The sequence below is a fragment of the Schistocerca nitens genome, chromosome 2, assembly GCF_023898315.1.
Source record: "Schistocerca nitens isolate TAMUIC-IGC-003100 chromosome 2, iqSchNite1.1, whole genome shotgun sequence".
NCBI classification, from domain to species: domain Eukaryota; kingdom Metazoa; phylum Arthropoda; class Insecta; order Orthoptera; family Acrididae; genus Schistocerca; species Schistocerca nitens.
This window is the reverse complement of record NC_064615.1, coordinates 795,282,846-795,302,573: the sequence shown is the minus strand read 5'-3', so window position 1 is coordinate 795,302,573 and position 19,728 is coordinate 795,282,846. Positions and strand designations below refer to the sequence as shown.

The window sequence follows — 19,728 nt, the reverse complement described above, 5'->3', positions numbered from 1 at the left end:
TGACACCGGTGTGTCAGACCCACCATACTTGCTCCGGACACTGCGAGAGGGCTGTACAAGCAATGATCACACGCACGGCACGGCACAGCGGACACACCAGGACCCGCGGTGTTGGCCGTCGAATGGCGCTAGCTGCGCAGCATTTGTGCACCGCCGCCGTCAGTGTCAGCCAGTTTGCCGTGGCATACGGAGCTCCATCGCAGTCTTTAACACTGGTAGCATGCCGCGACAGCGAGGACGTGAACCGTATGTGCAGTTGACGGACTTTGAGCGAGGGCGTATAGTGGGCATGCGGGAGGCCGGGTGGATTGCTCAACACGTGGGGCGTGAGGTCTCCACAGTACATCGATGTTGTCGCCAGTGGTCGGCGGAAGGTGCACGTGCCCGTCGACCTGGGACCGGACCGCAGCGACGCACGGATGCACGCCAAGACCGTAGGATCCTACGCAGTGCCGTAGGGGACCGCACCGCCACTTCCCAGCAAATTAGGGAAACTGTTGCTCCTGGGGTATCGGCGAGGACCATTCGCAACCGTCTCCATGAAGCTGGGCTACGGTCCCGCACACCGTTAGGCCGTCTTCCGCTCACGCCCCAACATCGTGCAGCCCGCCTCCAGTGGTGTCGCGACAGGCGTGAATGGAGGGACAAATGGAGACGTGTCGTCTTCAGCGATGAGAGTCGCTTCTGCCTTGGTGCCAATGATGGTCGTATGCGTGTTTGGCGCCGTGCAGGTGAGCGCCACAATCAGGACTGCATACGACCGAGGCACACAGGGCCAACACCCGGCATCATGGTGTGGGGAGCGATCTCCTACACTGGCCGTACACCACTGGTGATCGTCGAGGGGACACTGAATAGTGCACGGTACATCCAAACCGTCATCGAACCCATCGTTCTACCATTCCTAGACCGGCAAGGGAACTTGCTGTTCCAACAGGACAATGCACGTCCGCATGTATCCCGTGCCACCCAACGTGCTCTAGAAGGTGTAAGTCAACTACCCTGGCCAGCAAGATCTCCGGATCTGTCCCCCATTGAGCATGTTTGGGACTGGATGAAGCGTCGTCTCACGCGGTCTGCACGTCCAGCACGAACGCTGGTCCAACTGAGGCGCCAGGTGGAAATGGCATGGCAAGCCGTTCCACAGGACTACATCCAGCATCTCTACGATCGTCTCCATGGGAGAATAGCAGCCTGCATTGCTGCGAAAGGTGGATATACACTGTACTAGTGCCGACATTGTGCATGCTCTGTTGCCTGTGTCTATGTGCCTGTGGTTCTGTCAGTGTGATCATGTGATGTATCTGACCCCAGGAATGTGTCAATAAAGTTTCCCCTTCCTGGGACAATGATTTCAAGGTGTTCTTATTTCAATTTCCAGGAGTGTATTTCTAAGTTACTCATGTTGGCAGCTGTTCCTGATTCAAAATTCTGGAATATTTACTTTGTCTTCTTTAGTGATGGAATTTTGAAAGGCTGTGTTTAGTAACTCTGCTTTCACAGCAGTCATCGATAGTATTTGCATTGCTATCGCGCAGAGAAGGCATCGGCTGTGTCTTGCTGTTATCATATTTTACATATGACCATAACCTCTTTGGATTTTCTGCCAGATGATGGAGAAATTGTTTCAATTCAAAATGCCCATGTGCAAGTATCAGCTGACTGCAGAAGTCAAACATTGCCAGAAACTGTATTACACATGAAGGATGAAGCTCAGGAGCAGTTCATCAAGCAACTGTCAGTGGCATTACATTTCAGTCTATTTAAAAACACATGAATTACATGCAGAGAACTAACAATATCAGAGAAGGAAAGTTGCTACTCACCACATAGTGGAGATGCTGAGCCACGATAGGCACAACAAAAAGATTTGTCCTCACACAGACGCACGCACGCGCGCGCGCACACACACACACACACACACACACACACACACACACACGCACGCACGCACGCACGCACGCAAATGCAACTTGCACTCACGTCTGTAGTCCCAGAAAACTGAAACTACGCTCTGGGACTGCAGACATGTGTGCAAGTTGTGTGTGTGTGTGTGTGTGTGTGTGTGTGTGTGTGTACTGCTGACAAAGGCCTTATTGGCCGAAAGCTGTAATTGTGTGAATCTTTTTGTTGTGCCTATCGCGACTCAGCATCTCCACTATATGGTGAGTAGCAACTTTCTTTCTCTGGTATTGTTACATTCCATCCTGGATTTTCCATTGTTTGATGCAGAGAACTAAATTACACATACAACTGTTCTTAAACTATGGTTAGCAATGTGACAACTTGCTCCTTTTTCATACATATAAATCAACTGCTCCAAGCAGTAAATTTTGAACCAAAAGGAAGTACACCAGCAGAACGCATTTTTTATGTTTCTTGGGCAGCAGGTTCACATAAAGGAATGCTTTTCTGACAATATGATAGTGAAACATAAAATTGTAAATTAAAACAAAGGCATTATCATTCTGCACATGCTGACAAGCAATCGGTCAAAATGCTCAAGCTATAAATCAGTTGTTGTAACATTACAAATATGTGTGACTTCAGGGTAAAATACTTGCACACTAACTATACTAGTTACTATGTCAGCTATGGGAGTTAATAGTTAATCAGTTCAATTATATTCTTGTTTTTAATTTGACTCTAATGTCTTAATGACAGCATTCATCTCACAATAAAAGATGCCAGTTTTGAATTACTTACATCATGTGACAGTGAAACATAGGGCTCATTATATAAAATTTGCGAAAGAGGAAAGGTCAAGGAAACGGAACAGATGATTCTTCTTATCACCTGGCAAATTTCACAGTTATTCAGACCATACTATGTACACCTCATCTAGTCCTATTATTTCAATAGCTTAAACAAAGTAAACCATTTCAATACCTTAAATAAAGAGCATACAGACATGCAGAATGGTAAGCACTAGCTCTAAAACTCACAGAGAAGAAACCTTATTATTTGAAATTATGCAAATGGAGGTCCATTTTGATATAAGAATACAACATGACAAGACTATTATCTAAATATGTACTAGACAGTTACCTGGGAACTGGTTGAAGAAATTCATGTTCCGATGTATATCACAGTGGTGCTCATGGCTAGGAGCGTGGGAGGTTTCCCCTACAGGCAAGGTAGCCCTGCAAAAATTCAAAAGTAGCTATATTTAAAAGTGGCACATCCAAACGATGAAAACTAAACATAAAATTAATTTTGAAGTGCACACACACACACACACACACACACACACACACACACACAGGGAGAGGGGCGGGGGGGGGGGGGGGGGGGGCAGCAGGTTGAAGAGAGGAACAGAGGAAGATAGGAATACTATTCACCTTAGGTTAGATTCACTAGTGCTGCATTATCATATACAGAAACAGTAGGAAATAACGATGAGCACATGGAAGTTATATGGAAACTCCATGCCACTTTCAGACAAAAAGAAAGAAACATTTTTGTTTGAGGGTTTAACATCAAATACAGTAGGAAATTATCTGTCAGGACACATGTTCACAACAAGAATTTCTAGCAAGACGTAAATAAATGGGTGACTGGGTGACCTACAACATGGAGGTGGCAAAGAATTTCATAACTTTTGGCAATTTTTTTCATACACACTGGTGCAGTGTATGTTCCCACCTCTCCCCATCCGTATATGAGGGTATGTCACACATCCAGGAACATTGTCGACCACAATCATTTTGGTGGTCCATATGCTACCTTGGACAGGCATAATGTTGCATGGGCATACTGACTTCCAACTCACTGAACGCAGTACACTCACTGGTCAATGTTATTGTAATACTGTATTCCTTCCTAATTTGCATCTTTTCATGGATCCATTCAGCCATGACACCCTTCTAATCGATGATTATCCATGACCACATCAAACTGCGCAGGTAGAGGAGCCATCTGAACAATAGGATATTCAGCGAACGGACTGACCTGTCCATTTCTCTGACTTAAATGCCATCAAGTTCATGTGGGATGCGATGGGGAGATGTACTGCAGCACATCAACGTGCACCAGTGACCATCCAGCAATTGTCAACCATGCTGTGGAGGAATGGAACTTTGTGGCCAGTATGGGGGCACATTGCACAGTATGCATTGCTGTCCACAATCATCACACACCCTATTAAGAACCACATCCTGCCTTGGGTAATGTCCATGGGACCATCATAAATCACAATGACTTCAGTGTAATTATTATGTTTGAATAAAAGTTTCATTTCTGTTCATATCATTGCATATTTCTTTCATTTATCTTCTGTACTTTACTGTAATAGTTCTTTCCATATGTGGTCCAAGTTTCATCAAGTTTTGTAATTTGGCAGTAACACTTCGTGCTAAAGTTACTCTGGTCCGTCAGCTTCCCACATGAGTGCATATAATATCACTGCTTAAGTTGAACAAGACAATTTGTAGAGTGTGCAATTTCCATAACTGTCAATAAAACGACTAACTCTCAACCATCTTTGACCATCCCAAGAGCATTTACAACTGTCACAGTGAAGGCTTAAAATGCTCTTCAAAATGCTGAGCTAAAATAAGAATTGCTTGATGAGACGCATCGTGATATGACTACATTTGTGGACCCATTCATGAGCAGTATTAGGTAGCTTGTAATAAAACATTACCAGAAATAAACTCAGTACTTACTCTGTTTCAGATGAAAAATTTTGTTGCATTAATGTGAAAAGTGTACAATTTGCATACAGTCAATGAACTTAATTCTTCAATATTCAGTTGTATAGCCACAGGATTGACCTTCCCTTCACCAAAACAATTAAGGCTGTAGAATCAATACTGTGCTATAAATTCATTTAAACATGAAACACACAACTGTCACACTCATCTGCTCAGAGCCAACAACTGCCACGTAATTCTGACTTGAAGGCCACATGTAGACATGTTAAAGTGTAGCCCTCAGTGAAAATAGTGCACAGTCTGATTGCCAGCTCACCAAGAGGAAACTTGTGATACATCTGGCTGCCAGTCTGGTCGTTTTCTCATAACAGTTTATCAGTAAAACTCCATATGAACAGGTCCAGTTCGAGAATATTTTTCCACACAAGAAAAATATATCATTTTGTGATACTCCCCCTCCTTTAACATTAATTTCCTTGCCTTGGGCTCTTTGTAAGACATTTAAAAATAATTATTATCTTGTGATCATGGAAATGGATTTTTCTTTCTTTTAATATAAGCACTGCAGATATATTCCTCTGCAATCAGTGGTAGTTTTTGTTACTAAGTATGGTACAATTTGTACACAAGTTCTGCAATTGGGCACCTGTCAGATTGGTGCCACATGCAGTGTTTTGTGTTGATTGGAACTTAAACCAGCAAATCTACTGATTTGAGACATGATGGATGTGATTGTCAGAGACAATGAGCCAAAGAAAGAAACTTGTGAAATGTCATGTGCTAACAAGTTGTTTTCTCGTCACTTGATGTGGAAAAAAAACAACACAGGATTCAATCAAAACATTCATCAAACTAAAAATATTTAAGTCTTTCTTATCAGACAAATGATGGCACACAAAAACCTGAAAAAGAGTCAACATAATGATGTAGCTGAAGAGGATTGGCAGCTGTATCAACATTAACAACTTGTAAGAATTCCAAACAAGATAATTCTGTACAAATAATCTGGTTTTGTCACAGAAGGAACTAGACATAAAAATTGTATTTTTTCATTATCATCACAAATGGTAAATACAGTTTTTTCTATTAATCTGAAATATCTGAGATGGTTTCCTGATGGTTTACATTTTTAATAAATATATATCAAATATCCACTTTATCTAAAAAATAAACCAGTTGCACTATCATTTACATTGAATATCCATTACCAAAATAATATTTATTCTGCTAAAAGCTGAGATTGGTATCTACAAATAGTAGCTCTACACAAAACAAACAAGTTTAAGGAGACAATCTCAAAATATACTGGTCTTTTAACGGAATTGCAGAAACAACTACCAAAGGAGGTTCCTACTCTAGCTATGATAAAGTAAGGCTCTGATGAGATTCTGTAATAATATTTTAAATTCAATAATGTGTTAGTGTACACACTAGAAATATTTGAATTCCAAAGTGCACAAATTGATTCCCTTAGCACTTGTTTCTCTATGCTGTGTGTTGTTGGTTTGAGCTGGCAATGTACATGATATTATTGGACTGATAGTATGACTATTACAGATGATTTTGCAAGAAATATTCATGAAGTTCTAAAATACTGCAGCTATATTCATAATCTCTAAATATAGAGTGTGTCCAAATTGGGTGATAAGAGGCAATTACAGATACGATTGGATCAAACATTTCATTGTCTAAGAGCTTCAAGGAGAACTTCTGAGTTGTCATATTAAATATCTGAAATCATTTTTCTGTCTTGGGATGTTGCATGTTATTGAATATATACAAAAACTGTTTACCACAGAAAACTATGACAATAATCCTGAATAAAAATATCTTAAATCAAATTAAATTTTATAAAAGAAACTTGGATTCTAAAATTTCAGTTTTTATTTCTAGTAGAAATGAAACAGTTTACATTAGTAATGTCCTGGATGAGCAACATTCAATTTCAGATATCTCTTATGGTGCACAACTACCGTATTTGGTAGCAGCATTCATGTCAAACTCTAAGTATTTGTACTGGAACATTTTGTCCATTAACATCTGTATTGAATATCTTGATATGAAATACTGCTTGACTTTCTTAACTATAACATACAGTATGCATCAGAAGATTAGTGTGCACAGAAAGGCGAGCCTTCTTTGACAAAAGGAGAAATAAAGTTTGTACTTTTACATACAACCCAAAGTCTAAATCACAAATATTTTACTGTCTCCTTTAGGTCAAATTAGGCCATTTTCAGATCCAAAATAAGAAAGGAAGGGTAACAATCATCAGCATTCGTTGACAATATACACTTATTGTTCTAATTTTAACTGTGATTGTGGTTGACAAGCCATAAACAGAATTACTGCTTGTTGTGGAAATTCACAATCCACTTTGATAAGTAATTTTTTTCAACAACAAAAATGGCAAAATTTAGAAACATTCGACTCAACAAACTGAGAAAATACAATCAGAATAATTTGATGAACTAATGCTGTAAATATTAACAAATAATAATAGAATAAAAAGAACAAAAAGACATATTTACCTATGTGACTCAAAGTAAGTGGCAACAGGACATTTATAGAACATACTGTCCTCCCCATATTTGAAACCTGAAGTTGCCCTAATCGGCCAAACTTATTCATTACAATGAGAAATAATTCATAAAACTGGAATGTGTCACACTTTGTACCAAGAAAACTTCTTAAAACGATTAAATATTTTGCATATATAAAGTGAAGAAATACGTTGCTTGCAAATGTTAAACAAGAACCCAAACAATATTTCAAAACTATGTAAGCAATCCAAAATGGTAAATCATTGTTTACTACTGCAACAAATGGGTCTTGGCTGAAAAAAATGGTTCAAATGGCTCTGAGCACTATGCGACTTAACTTCTGAGGTCATCAGTCTCCTAGAACTTAGAACTAATTAAACCTAACTAACCTAAGGACATCACACACATCCATGCCCGAGGCAGGATTCGAACCTGCGACCGTAGCGGTCGCTCAGCTCCAGACTGTAGCGCCTAGAACAGCGCGGCCACTCCGGCCGGCTGGTCTTGGTTGAGTCTTAAACTGAGGTGCACTATTGATACCACAGTGATGGCCTTTGAGTATATATAATATTAATTAACCCCAATTCCAGCATCCATGAAGGCTGGGATTGATTTTATCAGATGACCACAGTAATAAACTCCTGTCATTTCAATACTATTAAAACTAAAAGGAAATGCCATGAAAATAGATTGTCACAATAAACACATTCTGTTTTTTAACTATACTACAGTAGAAACATTTTTGGTGCATCTAATGTCACATTGTTAGTCAAAGCAGAAAAAAAGAATGGAAACACTAAAATGAAATGAAACATTGATGAGCTGGAGAAACACTCTTTCATGCACTTGGAATGGGGAGTCCATTTGTTTGTTCCTACCCTTATTTTCACATGAAGCATTCAGTCCAAGCTGACGGAGATAGTGGTCTTGTTTACATGAGGTGTGCTTGCTTGTGTGAATGAATGTGTGTTTGTTTCCTTTTCTGAAGGAGGCTTTGGCCGAAAGCTTTTGTCCCTGGCTGCAGCTCCATGTGACATCTTTACGATGAGTAACAATGTGTCTTTTCCTTATATTGTTGATATTCCAACATGTTTGAGCAGTTAATAAACTTACTTGTGAAGAAAATAACCAGTACACTTTATTATGAATTCACTAAAAATAGTGACTTTGTTGTTATTCACCATTTCCTTGGTTTGTAATTTGCTCCAGTGACAAAAATTTTAAAAGTGCAAAATTTAACTACTACTGCACCACTAACTGACAAAATGCAATAACAGTAATTAGATGAACTGACGTCATAAATATCTACAAACAATAAAAGAATTAAATTATCCAAGACAGGATGGACTAAAATCACCAAAGATACACATTTACTTATGCTGGGACTCAAAATATTGCCGTAGTTGCCACACAGACATTAAGAAAGCATACATGAAATGAACAGAATAAAATATAATTAATTTTGAGTATTAATTCTGGCAAATGTTGGCTTCAAATGGAAAATCTATTGTAATTTATATTTTAACATAATGAGGATGTGACTCACAAGGTCATTCATGGTGTAACTAGTCGATACCATACTTTTACAAAAGTCCAGCAGTGTTAACGGTTAGATTTTTTGGCAACTTATGATCATTCATTGAAGTGAGATAAACCTACCACAAAAGAAGACATGTGATAAGGCAACGCAAAGCAGCATGGAGCAAGAAACTTGAGTCAGTCTGGGCATTCTGGGTTTGAATCTCAGTCTGTCACAAAGTTTTAATCTGCCATTAAGTTTACTCAATAACTGTTGACATAATTATGTACTCTGTTACATCATACAATTTTTTATATTTGGGAAATCATGGATTGTTCTCTTTTTCATGTTAAACCACTTGCAGAAAATTTTAAAATCAACAGTTTTAATTGTAGGAAGACTGATGTAATTTGTATTTATTTTGGTACACACAGACCTTGTAGATTACAAGACATTGTAACACTGTTCAACATGCATTTCAAAGAAATGTTGACAGCATAATTCCAACAGATGAACTCAGTTAAGGTTCATGACAAATTTACTATAGTATCCAGAACTCTCCCTTCAAGCGCGGCAGAGATTAAATGTTTCTTAATTCTATCCATAGTGACTATTTTTAGAGATATGACTGACAAACAATCAAATATGAAGGAAATAACATTATCCTTAAGTTGTAAACAAAATTCTGTTTACATCACAACACATTTTTATCCCTGAACGCTCTTCTCCAGGTGCTTGACATATTATTTTGTCATTATTTTCACTCAGCAGTTCCTAGTGGCCTCCTTCAGTTAGCAATTGTTAAGAACTGAATTATGGATAATTTACCTTGTAAAAACATAATTATCAAAAATGTTAACCGTTATTAGGAAAATCTAAAGTAATGTGTAATTCAGTGGTTTTACACCATCAATCACTGTATTCTCACAATGACAAAATAATATGTCAAATACCTGAAGATGGGCCTTCAGGACTTAAGATATATAGTGCTTTAAGCAAAAATTATGACTGTGACTAAACACTAATTTTCTTTCCTTCATATTTTATGAATATCAGTCAGTCTTACCTCCAAAAATAGTCACTATGGACAGAATCAAGAAACATCTAATCTCTGCAATGCTTGAAGGGAGAGTTGTGGATACCGCAGTAAATTTGTCACAGATGTTTGGTGCATTCATTGGTTGGAATCATTTCTTTCAAATGCTGGGCATTACGTGAGCAATGAGATCATGGCAATATCACTTATCACAGAAAAACTATTATTGTTTGCATTTTTAAAACAAATATACTGTGACACCAATAAAAAGATGTTGCACTGTAATCTAAGGGGTACAAAGAAGGAGCCTCCTAGAAGATTGTGAGCCTAAAGACTGAAGACAGACACAATCGGGTGTACCCTGGAAACGGTGAAAGATTTCACGGGCTAATCCTTCTAACACCAGATCCAGTTAAAGTCCAAAACCAAATTAACATCAAGATGCAACGGCTTTTATCAAGACCACCCCTTGTGACGATCTCGATAAATATTGAGGGATTCTCTAGTCATAATAGAGTTTTATTAGCAGACATGTGCTATAAACATAAATGCGACATATTGTTGGTGCAGGAAACACACCGGGGAGCCACCAGCCACAGACCTAAAAGAGCAGGAATGGATTTAGCCATTGAAAGACCTCACAACAAGTATGGGAATGCGATTTTCATCAGACCCGGACTCAACGTAACATCAGCCGCAATGACAGAAGTAAATAACATTGAAGTACTTACCATTCGTGCCCAGAAGTTCTCTGTGACGTCTGTGTACAAACCACCAGATGTGGACTTTGTTTTCCATGAACCAAACAAACTTACATATGACCATATTAATTTTGTCATGGGCGATTTCAACTGCCATGGTGAAGCATGGGGATATAATGAGACTGATGAGAATGGTGTACAGCTTGAATCCTGGGCTGACACTAATGACCTACTACTCATTCGTGACCCAAAACAGCCAGCATCGTTCAACAGCAGAAGATGGAGAAGGGGATATAATCCTGATAACATCTTTGTGAGTAGGAAGTTGGCACCACAGTGCATGAAGCATGTTGAAGAACCTATCCCAAGTACACAACACATACCCGTCATTTGTGTTGTGAATGCCATGGTTAAACCAGAGGAGGTGCCTTTCCGAAGACGGTTTAATTTCAAAAAGGCAGACTGGTAGAAATTTAAAGAGCAATTGGATGAAGAGATTGAGAAAATCCCTCCTCGACCAGATGAGTATGGTAGATCTATCGATCTTGTGAAAGGGATCTCAAGGAAAAACATCCCAAGGGGTTGCCGTACCCAGTACATCCAGGGTCTGACCGGCAGCAGCAAGGTCTTAATTGACAGGTACCAAAAGCTGTTCACACAGGACCCCTTCAGCGAAGATACGATGGAGGCTGGGGAGGAACTAATGCGGGCTATTGCTGAGGATAAGAGATCACGGTGGTGCAAACTAGTCGAGAATCTTGACATGAAACAAAACAGCAGACGTGCATGGAAATTACTGAAAAACTTAAGTGGGGACCCAACTGACCACCAGCAGAAGAACAACGGGGTAACAGCAAATCAGATTGCTAGCCAACTTCTGAAGAATGGGAAAACCAAAGGGAAAAGAGAAAGGGAAAGAGTTATACCCCAAGAACAAAAAGATTACGGACTCCTCAATGCTTCATTCACAGCAACCAAACCGGAAGACGCCATTCAGAGTATGAAACTGAATAAGGCCGCTGGAACTGATGACCTTAGAATGGAGCAGATAAAACAGTTTGGGCCCAAAGCTCGAAACTGGTTACTACAAATGATGAACACCTGTATGAAAGAGCTGAATATTCCAGAACTATGGCGGCAGGCGAGAGTGGTGGCTTTACTAAAACCTGGCAAGGAGATAAAGGACCCCAAAAGTTACAGACCAGTGCCACTTCTATGCCATCTCTATAAGATACTGGAGCGGATGATTCTCAACCAGATGGCAGAAACTATAGATGAAAAGCTCATAAAGGAACAAGCTGGTTTCAGACCAGGAAGATCTTGTTGTGGGCAAATACTTAATCTGACGCAACATATAGAAGATGGGTTTGAAAAAAAAATTAATAACTGGAGCAGCCTTCATAGATCTTACTGCTGCATACGACACGGTAAACGACAGAAAGCTATTGCGCAAATTATATCACCTCACAGGGGACTGTAGGTTGACGATGGTTATTGGTAGTCTTCTGCAGAATCGAAGATTTTATGTCTCCCTAAATGGTAAGAACAGTAGATGGCGACTGCAGAAGAATGGCTTACCACAAGGAAGTGTACTTTCTCCCATCCTTTATAATGTGTACACTAATGACCAGCCTATACCTCAAGATGCAAGACTGTTCATATATGCTGATGGACTGTTCATATATGCTGATGACACAGCTGTGGTGGTCCAGGGCTCCAATTTTGATGCAACGTCTGGAAATCTCTCTAGAGTGCTTGAAGACCTGGCTCAATACTACAACGCCAATCACCTCAAGCCAAACCCTGACAAAACCCAAGTATGTGCTTTCCATCTGCGCAATAGAGATGCTGGAGTTGAGCTCGACGTTACATGGCAAGGTAAGAAGCTAAAGCACTGTCCAACACCTAAATACCTTGGGGTTGTACTTGACAGAACGCTTTCCTTCAAGCAGCATTGCCAAAACACCAAGGCTAAAGTCTGTTCCAGGAATAACATCATCCGCAGGCTGACAAACTATGAATGGGGAGCTCAACCATCAGTACTGAGAACATCAGCACTTGCTCTGTGTGTTTCTGCAGCAGACTATGCAGCGCCAGTATGGGAAGCACCTGCACATGCTAAACAGGTTGATGCAAATGTAAATGAGACAATGCGAATTGTTACAGGCTGTCTCAGACCCACACCATCGGGTAATTTGTACCTACTTGCTGGAATTGCCCCATCCAAGATCAGAAGGCAGGTGGCAGCAGACACTGAGAGAACAAAGAAAGAAACAGATTCTCGACACCCACTGAATGGGCACATCACTCATGCTCGGAGGCTTAAGTCTAGAAATAGCTTTATTGCAAGAACCAAGATCCTTGACAGTTCACAGGAAGATAATAGAGTCCGTAAATGGGAGAATGAACAAACCGCACAGCAGATAATACCAAAAGAGCAAATGACACCTGGAAACAAACTTCCTTATACAGTGTGGAGAACACTAAATAGGCTGAGGGCTGGTGTACCCAGATGCAAAACTAATCTGTGCAAGTGGGGACTGCTGACTAATGATGACGACGTTCTTTGCGGATGCGGAGAGGTACAAGACGAGGCACATCTGCTCATGTGCCGACTACTGCCGGAGACCTGCAGTGTTAGTGACCTGCTACAAGCCAACGACAAAGCCGTAGCGGTGGCTAACTATTGGAAAAATAAAATTTGATCTCGACACGGAAAAGTAAAGTAAAGTACTGTAATCTAAAATACCAGTAAGCGAAAAACGTGGGCACTCACCAACGTGGTAAAATTAAGCAAATTAAAATCAATTACAGAATAAAAATATTGACTTTGACTTTCCGAAGCAGACTTCAAGGAAATCTACAATGGCCAAAAACACAGCTGTCATATTAGGCATATTGAAAATTATATAGTAATGTGCTGGGCTTCAACAGCTGTAATAAGTTATATGGCAGAAAAGAAAATCTTAACCATTCATGAAAATGATGCTACTAACAATGTATAAAAGTCGAACGAGGGCAGAATTAGCAAATTTTATAATTACTTAAGTAGTTTCAATAAGAATGAAATATTACTGAGAAATATTACTTAAATGAACTACATTGATTAAAAATACTGCACACAACACATTAATTATATTTCTGTGGCATATATACTACGAATATCATATAAACTTTCTAAACAAACTAAGAGTAAGAGAAAATCTACATCTGATTTTTTACGGCTCTTGCTATATACTGGTTTTATTACGATGCATAATAAGAAGCATCTTTTATTTGTTCCTTGTAAATTATATATAGCTGATAAATTATTAATCATAAATAAAATAAAAGGAGTTATAATTAAGCACTGAGCTAGCAAAACTTTCAGTAACTATGTTTTTTTAATAATTTTGTTATGTTGTTTTGCATTTCCTTGCTTTGAATGAACGAAACTCATTTATTATGTCACTGAAGTCAAGTTTGGTATCTGTGTCATGTTTTGTTGAGTAGATAGCTAAATCTGACAGCCTGCTTTCACCCATACTTGACCTTAAGTAGTTTTCTATCATCTTTAACTTGCTAAACTGCAGTCAGAATACAATGATGTCACTGGCACTGCCGTAAATATCCTCAAAGCTATTTTGATTTTTGAATAAGCAGCTCTTAAACTGTACTTGGAAGAGCCTATAAAATATTTAAATGGAAACGTGTTTTCAATGCCCTTTATCAGATCTTTCACCTGTAACTTGAAAGCAGCTCTTTCATTAACAAGCATTACTGCCTCAACATCTCTATTACACTGAAGTACCAAAAGAAACTGGTATATGCATGCGTTTCAAATACCGAGATATGTAAACAGGCAGAATATGGCACTGCGGTCGCCAAAGCCTATATAAACAACAAGTGTTTGGTGCAGTTGTTAGATTGGTTACTGCTGCTATAACGGCAGGTTTTCAAGATTAAAGTGAGTCTGAACGTGTTGTTATAGGCGGTGCATGAGCGATGGGTCACAGCATCTCCGAGGTAGCGATGAAGGGGGGATTTTCCTGTACGTCCATTCCACAAGTGTATCGTGAATATCAGGAATCCGGCAAAACATAAAACCTCTGACACTGCTGCAGCTGGAAAAAGATCCTGCAAGAACAGGACCGACGATGACTGAAGAGAATCATTCAATGTGACAGAAGTGCAAACCTTCCGCAAACTGCTGCAGATTTCAATTATGGGCCATCAACAAGTGTCAGTGTGCGAATTATTCAATGTAACATCATCGATAAGGGCTTTCGGAGCCGAAGTGCCACTAGTGTACCCCTGATGACTACACAACACAAAGCTTTACCCCTGGCCTGGGCCCATCAACACCGACATTGGGCTGTTGATAACTGGAAATATGTTGCCTGGCTGGACAAGTCTAGTTTCAAATTGTACCAAGCAGAGACAACCTAATGGACCCATGGACCCTGCATCTCACCAGGGGACTGTTCAAACTGGTGGATGCCTGTAGTTGTGTGGGGCATGTGCAGTTGGAGTGATATGGGACCCCTAATACGTTTAGGTATGACTCTTGACAGATGACACGTACGTAAGCATCCTGTCTGATCATCTGCATCCATTCATGTCCATTGTGCATTCTGACAGAGTTGGGCAATTCCAGCATGACAATGTGATCCCCATATGTCCAGAATTGCTACAGAGTGGCTCCAGGAACACTCTTCTAAGTTTAAACACTTCTGCTCACCACCAAACTCCCCAGACACGAACATTATTGAGCATATCTGGGATGCCTTGCAACACGCTGTTCAGAAGAGATCTCCACCCCCTCATACTCTTATGGATTTTTGGACAGCCCGACAGAATTCATGGTGTCAATTCCCTCCAGCACGACTTCAGACATTAGTTGAGTCCATGCCACATCGTCTTGCGGCACTTCAGCATGCTCATGGGGGTCCTACACGATATTTGGCAGGTGTAACAGTTTCTTTGTCTCTTCAGTGTATATTTGGCACGTTTTGCAAGACACACATCAGCTACAAACTTTCCAAGATAAGATGCAGAGCCTTCATTTAAGTCGTTTCCTGACAAGAATTTAAAGTGAGATGAAATTGTGTGGCAAATGTAATTTTCCATTTCACTTATTATTCTATCATATAATTAGAAGCACTTCAGCTCAAACAGTTATTCAGCACAGGTCCAGAGAGTAGTTTGATGCAGCTCTCCATGCTACTCTATCCTGTACAAGCTTCTTCATCTCCCAGTACCTACTGCAACCTACATCCTTCTGTATCTGTATAGTGTATTCATCTCTTGGTCTCCATCTACGATTTTTATCCTCCACGCTGCCCTCCAATGCTAAATTTGTGATCCCTTGATGTCTCAGAACATGTCCTACCAACCGGTCCCTTCTTCTTATCAAGTTGTGCCACAAACTCCTCTTCTCCCCAATTCTATTCAATACCTCCTCATTAGTTATGTGATATACCCATCTAATCTTCAGCATTCTTCTGTAGCACCACATTTCAAAAGCTTCTATTCTCTTCTTGTCTAAACTATTTATCGTCCATGTTTCACTTCCATACATGGCTACACTCCATACAAATACTTTCAGAAACGACTCCCGGACACTTAAATCTATACTCGATGTTAACCAATTTCTCTTCTTCAGAAACGCTTTCCTGGCCATTGCCAGTCTACATTTTATGTAGAGTACTGATTGCAATTGTGGGCACATTCATGTGATAAACCTTAGTTTGCTTTCGGATGATTACATTTCACGTAAAAACAATTTATATAATGTCAGAAACTTGAAATGAATGTGTGTAGTGAAACATTACAGCATAAAAAGTTAACAGTGAAAATCATAAGCTTAAAATTTAATTAAAAAAAAAGTCACATTAGTTGGGAAAATAATACAGGGCATGGATATTTACCGAAGAATACATTATATTCATATGTAAAAGTAAGATCACACTTTACTGTCAGTGCAAGCTAATATTGTTCTGATACATTAATCAGTTTAGTAGGTCTGAAACACAACATTACCATGAAGACTTATTAAGCCTGTGTAATAATAGCACGGATAGTAATGAATATTACCCAGGAAGCAAATTTTAGATCTGATCAGGTCAGCAGCAACATTGAGTTTATATCTGAGAAAAAATAGAAATAATAGCAGCATACATACACTTTGCCTCAAGTATTCATACTATTTGGCACAGGCAGGGTGGTACACACAGTAACCACTGTCTTGAGAATGAGTGCTCTACGCTGCCAATTGTAAGTGCTGAGGTATTGCACAGGTTGTACACTGTCTGCTGAGGAATGACCATCTGTTTAATTCATTGTAGCACTGATCGCAAGTGATGTCACTTGCCCTACTGTCATGACAGCATTCTCTCTTTATGTTAATGACAATTTTGCAACAAAATTTCTAAAACAACTTTCCTCGCCATAAATTTCGAACCCTTTTCATACTTAAAACCATGATTATATCTTCATCCCAAGACATACACTTGTGTGCTACTTGTTTCCCCAAAGTGGCGCGGGGGGGAGGGGGGGGGGGGGCAATCTTGCGTCTTCAAACATTTGTTTGCACTTTTTATTCGTCTTCTCCATCGGCACTTGCACACCCATCTCCTTCTCCTCATCATCTATAAATGTAACAGCATCAATAGCAAGTTGCTGCACTTGCCCGCAACGACTTATATGTTTGCACAGCAAAGTAACAGTATTACTGGAAATGATTTATCGGAGGTGAAAGCAAATTTTGCATGATCTGTCACTGCCAAGTAACATAGCTCGATGAAACTTGAACCACACATAGAAAGGACAGCTCCAATATAGTACAGAAGGTAACTGAAGGAAATATGCAAAGACAAACAGAAATGACACTTTTATTCAAAGACAATAATTACATTGATAGTCCCATCATCATTACAAAAGATGAGACATGCTTCTTACTAAGGTGTGTGATTACCACAGAACCTCTGCGACATCCTCCATCCTGGCCACAGGGATGGTAAGGAGTTCTTGTGGTAGAACATTCCATTCCTTCACCAGTGCAGCTGCAACCGCCAGTTGGTCATTGGTGCATGTGGACTTGCTGCAATACATCTCACCATCACATCCCACACATGCTCAACTGGATTTAAGATTGGGTAATAGGAAGGTCAGACTATTCACCAAATATCCTCACTTTCCAAGAGCTCCTTCAGCAGCACTGTTTGCTGTGGTTGCACATGTAGTCAGTGCTGATATGCACCCTCCAAAAGGTGCAAATGGGAAGAAATATGGTGTTACAATAATGATGACCAGTGACTGTACTATGTTCGAGGATCTGGAGGTCAGCAAGCCCATGTAATCTTATTCAGGACATATCCTCATATGACGAGAGCTGGGAACCTGTAATGCACCCAGGAACATTGTCAAACATGATCATTGTGATGGTCCAGGTGTCTTAGGCTTTGCACACCAGTGTACTCCCTATAATTCTTACTAGATGTACAAGAACCTAGTTCATTAAGACCTGAGATAGCTTTGTGTTTACATCTTGAATGCTTTCTCATGATCAACAAAAGTGATTTATTTTGATAAGTTGTGTTCTGTCTTTCACTATTAGCTGTGACATAGTGATTACGCAGTCTGTGCACAATCTGTCCTTGCAAATGCCATTTTGAACATCATTTTCGAGTGCTTTGAATTACACTAGCATGAAACTATGAGAATTAAAAATCTAACTTTGGTATTAAAACAAACATTAATCATTTTTGTGGCTGACCATGTGTGACTGCATCGAACAGTGCACCTGAGGGGGCTCTTGGAATGATAAGAGTATTAGAGACTTACTGCATATAGTCTCGGCTGCTTGTTCATTTGACTTAAATCCCATCCTGTGCATGTGAGATGCATTGGTGAGATGGGTTGCAGCATGCCCACAGGCACCAACAACTATCCCAACCTTGTGGTCAGCATGGGGTCATGTTGCAGAGCATGCATTGCTGTCCATAATGAACAAAGATGCTGTTAAGAACCATATCCTATCTTCTGTAACGTCCAAGGCACCATCATGAATCACTCTGATTTCAGTGTAATTATTGTCTTTGAATAAAAGTGTCATTTATGTTTGTTTCATTGCCTATTTCTTTAGGTGACCTCTGTAGTATACTGTATCAGTTCTTTCTATGTATGTTCCAAGCTTCATCAAGCTATGTTATTTTGCAGTGACACATCATGCAAATGATACTTTCGTCCTCAAGTTTTGCACATCACTGTACGTATGAGAAAACAAATATCAGAATTTCAGTTGACACCACATACACTGAGATAATCAAAAGCATTAGACAAGTGTCATTATTATACTGACATTCTTAATGAACTGCAGAAGAAAATATCCACACATTTCAAAATTAATGACATCACTATGGACACAATGCTCTTTGCGGTCAACCAGAGGATTTTAGCGGACCCTGAAGATGATCTCCAATGAAGGCTACACATACTTCTAAAAGTAGCACAGGACTGTAATTTGAGCATTCCTACAACAAAGATCAAAGTGAGACATTCAGAGTAAGTGAATGAATCCAGGCCAGTATAGTTATTGACAACAAAACAATAGGTGACACTTCAAAGCTAGAAAAGTTCCAGATTTTGTGAGGAACAACCAAGTGGAACATTTGAACAGCTGACAGAAGACACTTCTAAAATTTTACAAAGTAATATCACTGCAAACATAGTTTTGTGGAAGTGAATGTTGGATGAACACTAATGCAACAAGAGACCTGAAGAATAAAAAGTGCCTATAATAAGATACCTTAAAAGTGTGGTGGGCTGGATAGAAACAGAAGTGAAAACATTCAAAGAGACCTGAAGACTTCTAAAGTTGATCAAGAAATAATAAAATATATAAGTAAATAGAAGGAACATGTGCCAAGAATGGATAGAACCAGACTACTAAAGATGTTACTCAGCTACCTGCAGAAACAGTTAAGGAGCAATACTGAACAAATGACAAATAGATGGATGGACCAAGAATGCTTTAATTCCTGATCACACAATGCTTCATGTCTGTTCTGACACATGTGGAGCGTGCTCAATTGTCAAGCACGACAGGCTCATATAGTCTGTGCAACTCGCTCTAGTTTGAGAAACACCATTGATGCTCCAGACACATACTTCATGTGGTCAAGCTACATGAGATGGAACTCTTTTGCAAAACACATCAATCATTATTAACTTTCTTATTGCAAAACTTTCTTTCAAATTCTATAGTTCAGTGACAACTACAAAACCAAAAAAT

At 39.6% G+C, this 19,728-nt stretch overlaps 1 protein-coding gene across 11 annotated transcripts in view; it reads right to left on the bottom strand.

Moving 5' to 3' along the window:
• The window catches only part of LOC126237049 (mitogen-activated protein kinase kinase kinase kinase 5), a 312,327-nt gene that overhangs the window by 95,538 nt on the left and 197,061 nt on the right, over nt 1-19,728 (bottom strand). For all 11 annotated transcript variants that reach the window (XM_049946813.1, XM_049946817.1, XM_049946814.1 and 8 more), the window contains one exon: nt 3,049-3,143. In XM_049946813.1, coding sequence (XP_049802770.1) covers nt 3,049-3,143 — 95 coding nt within the window. The remainder of the gene's footprint in view (nt 1-3,048; nt 3,144-19,728) is intronic.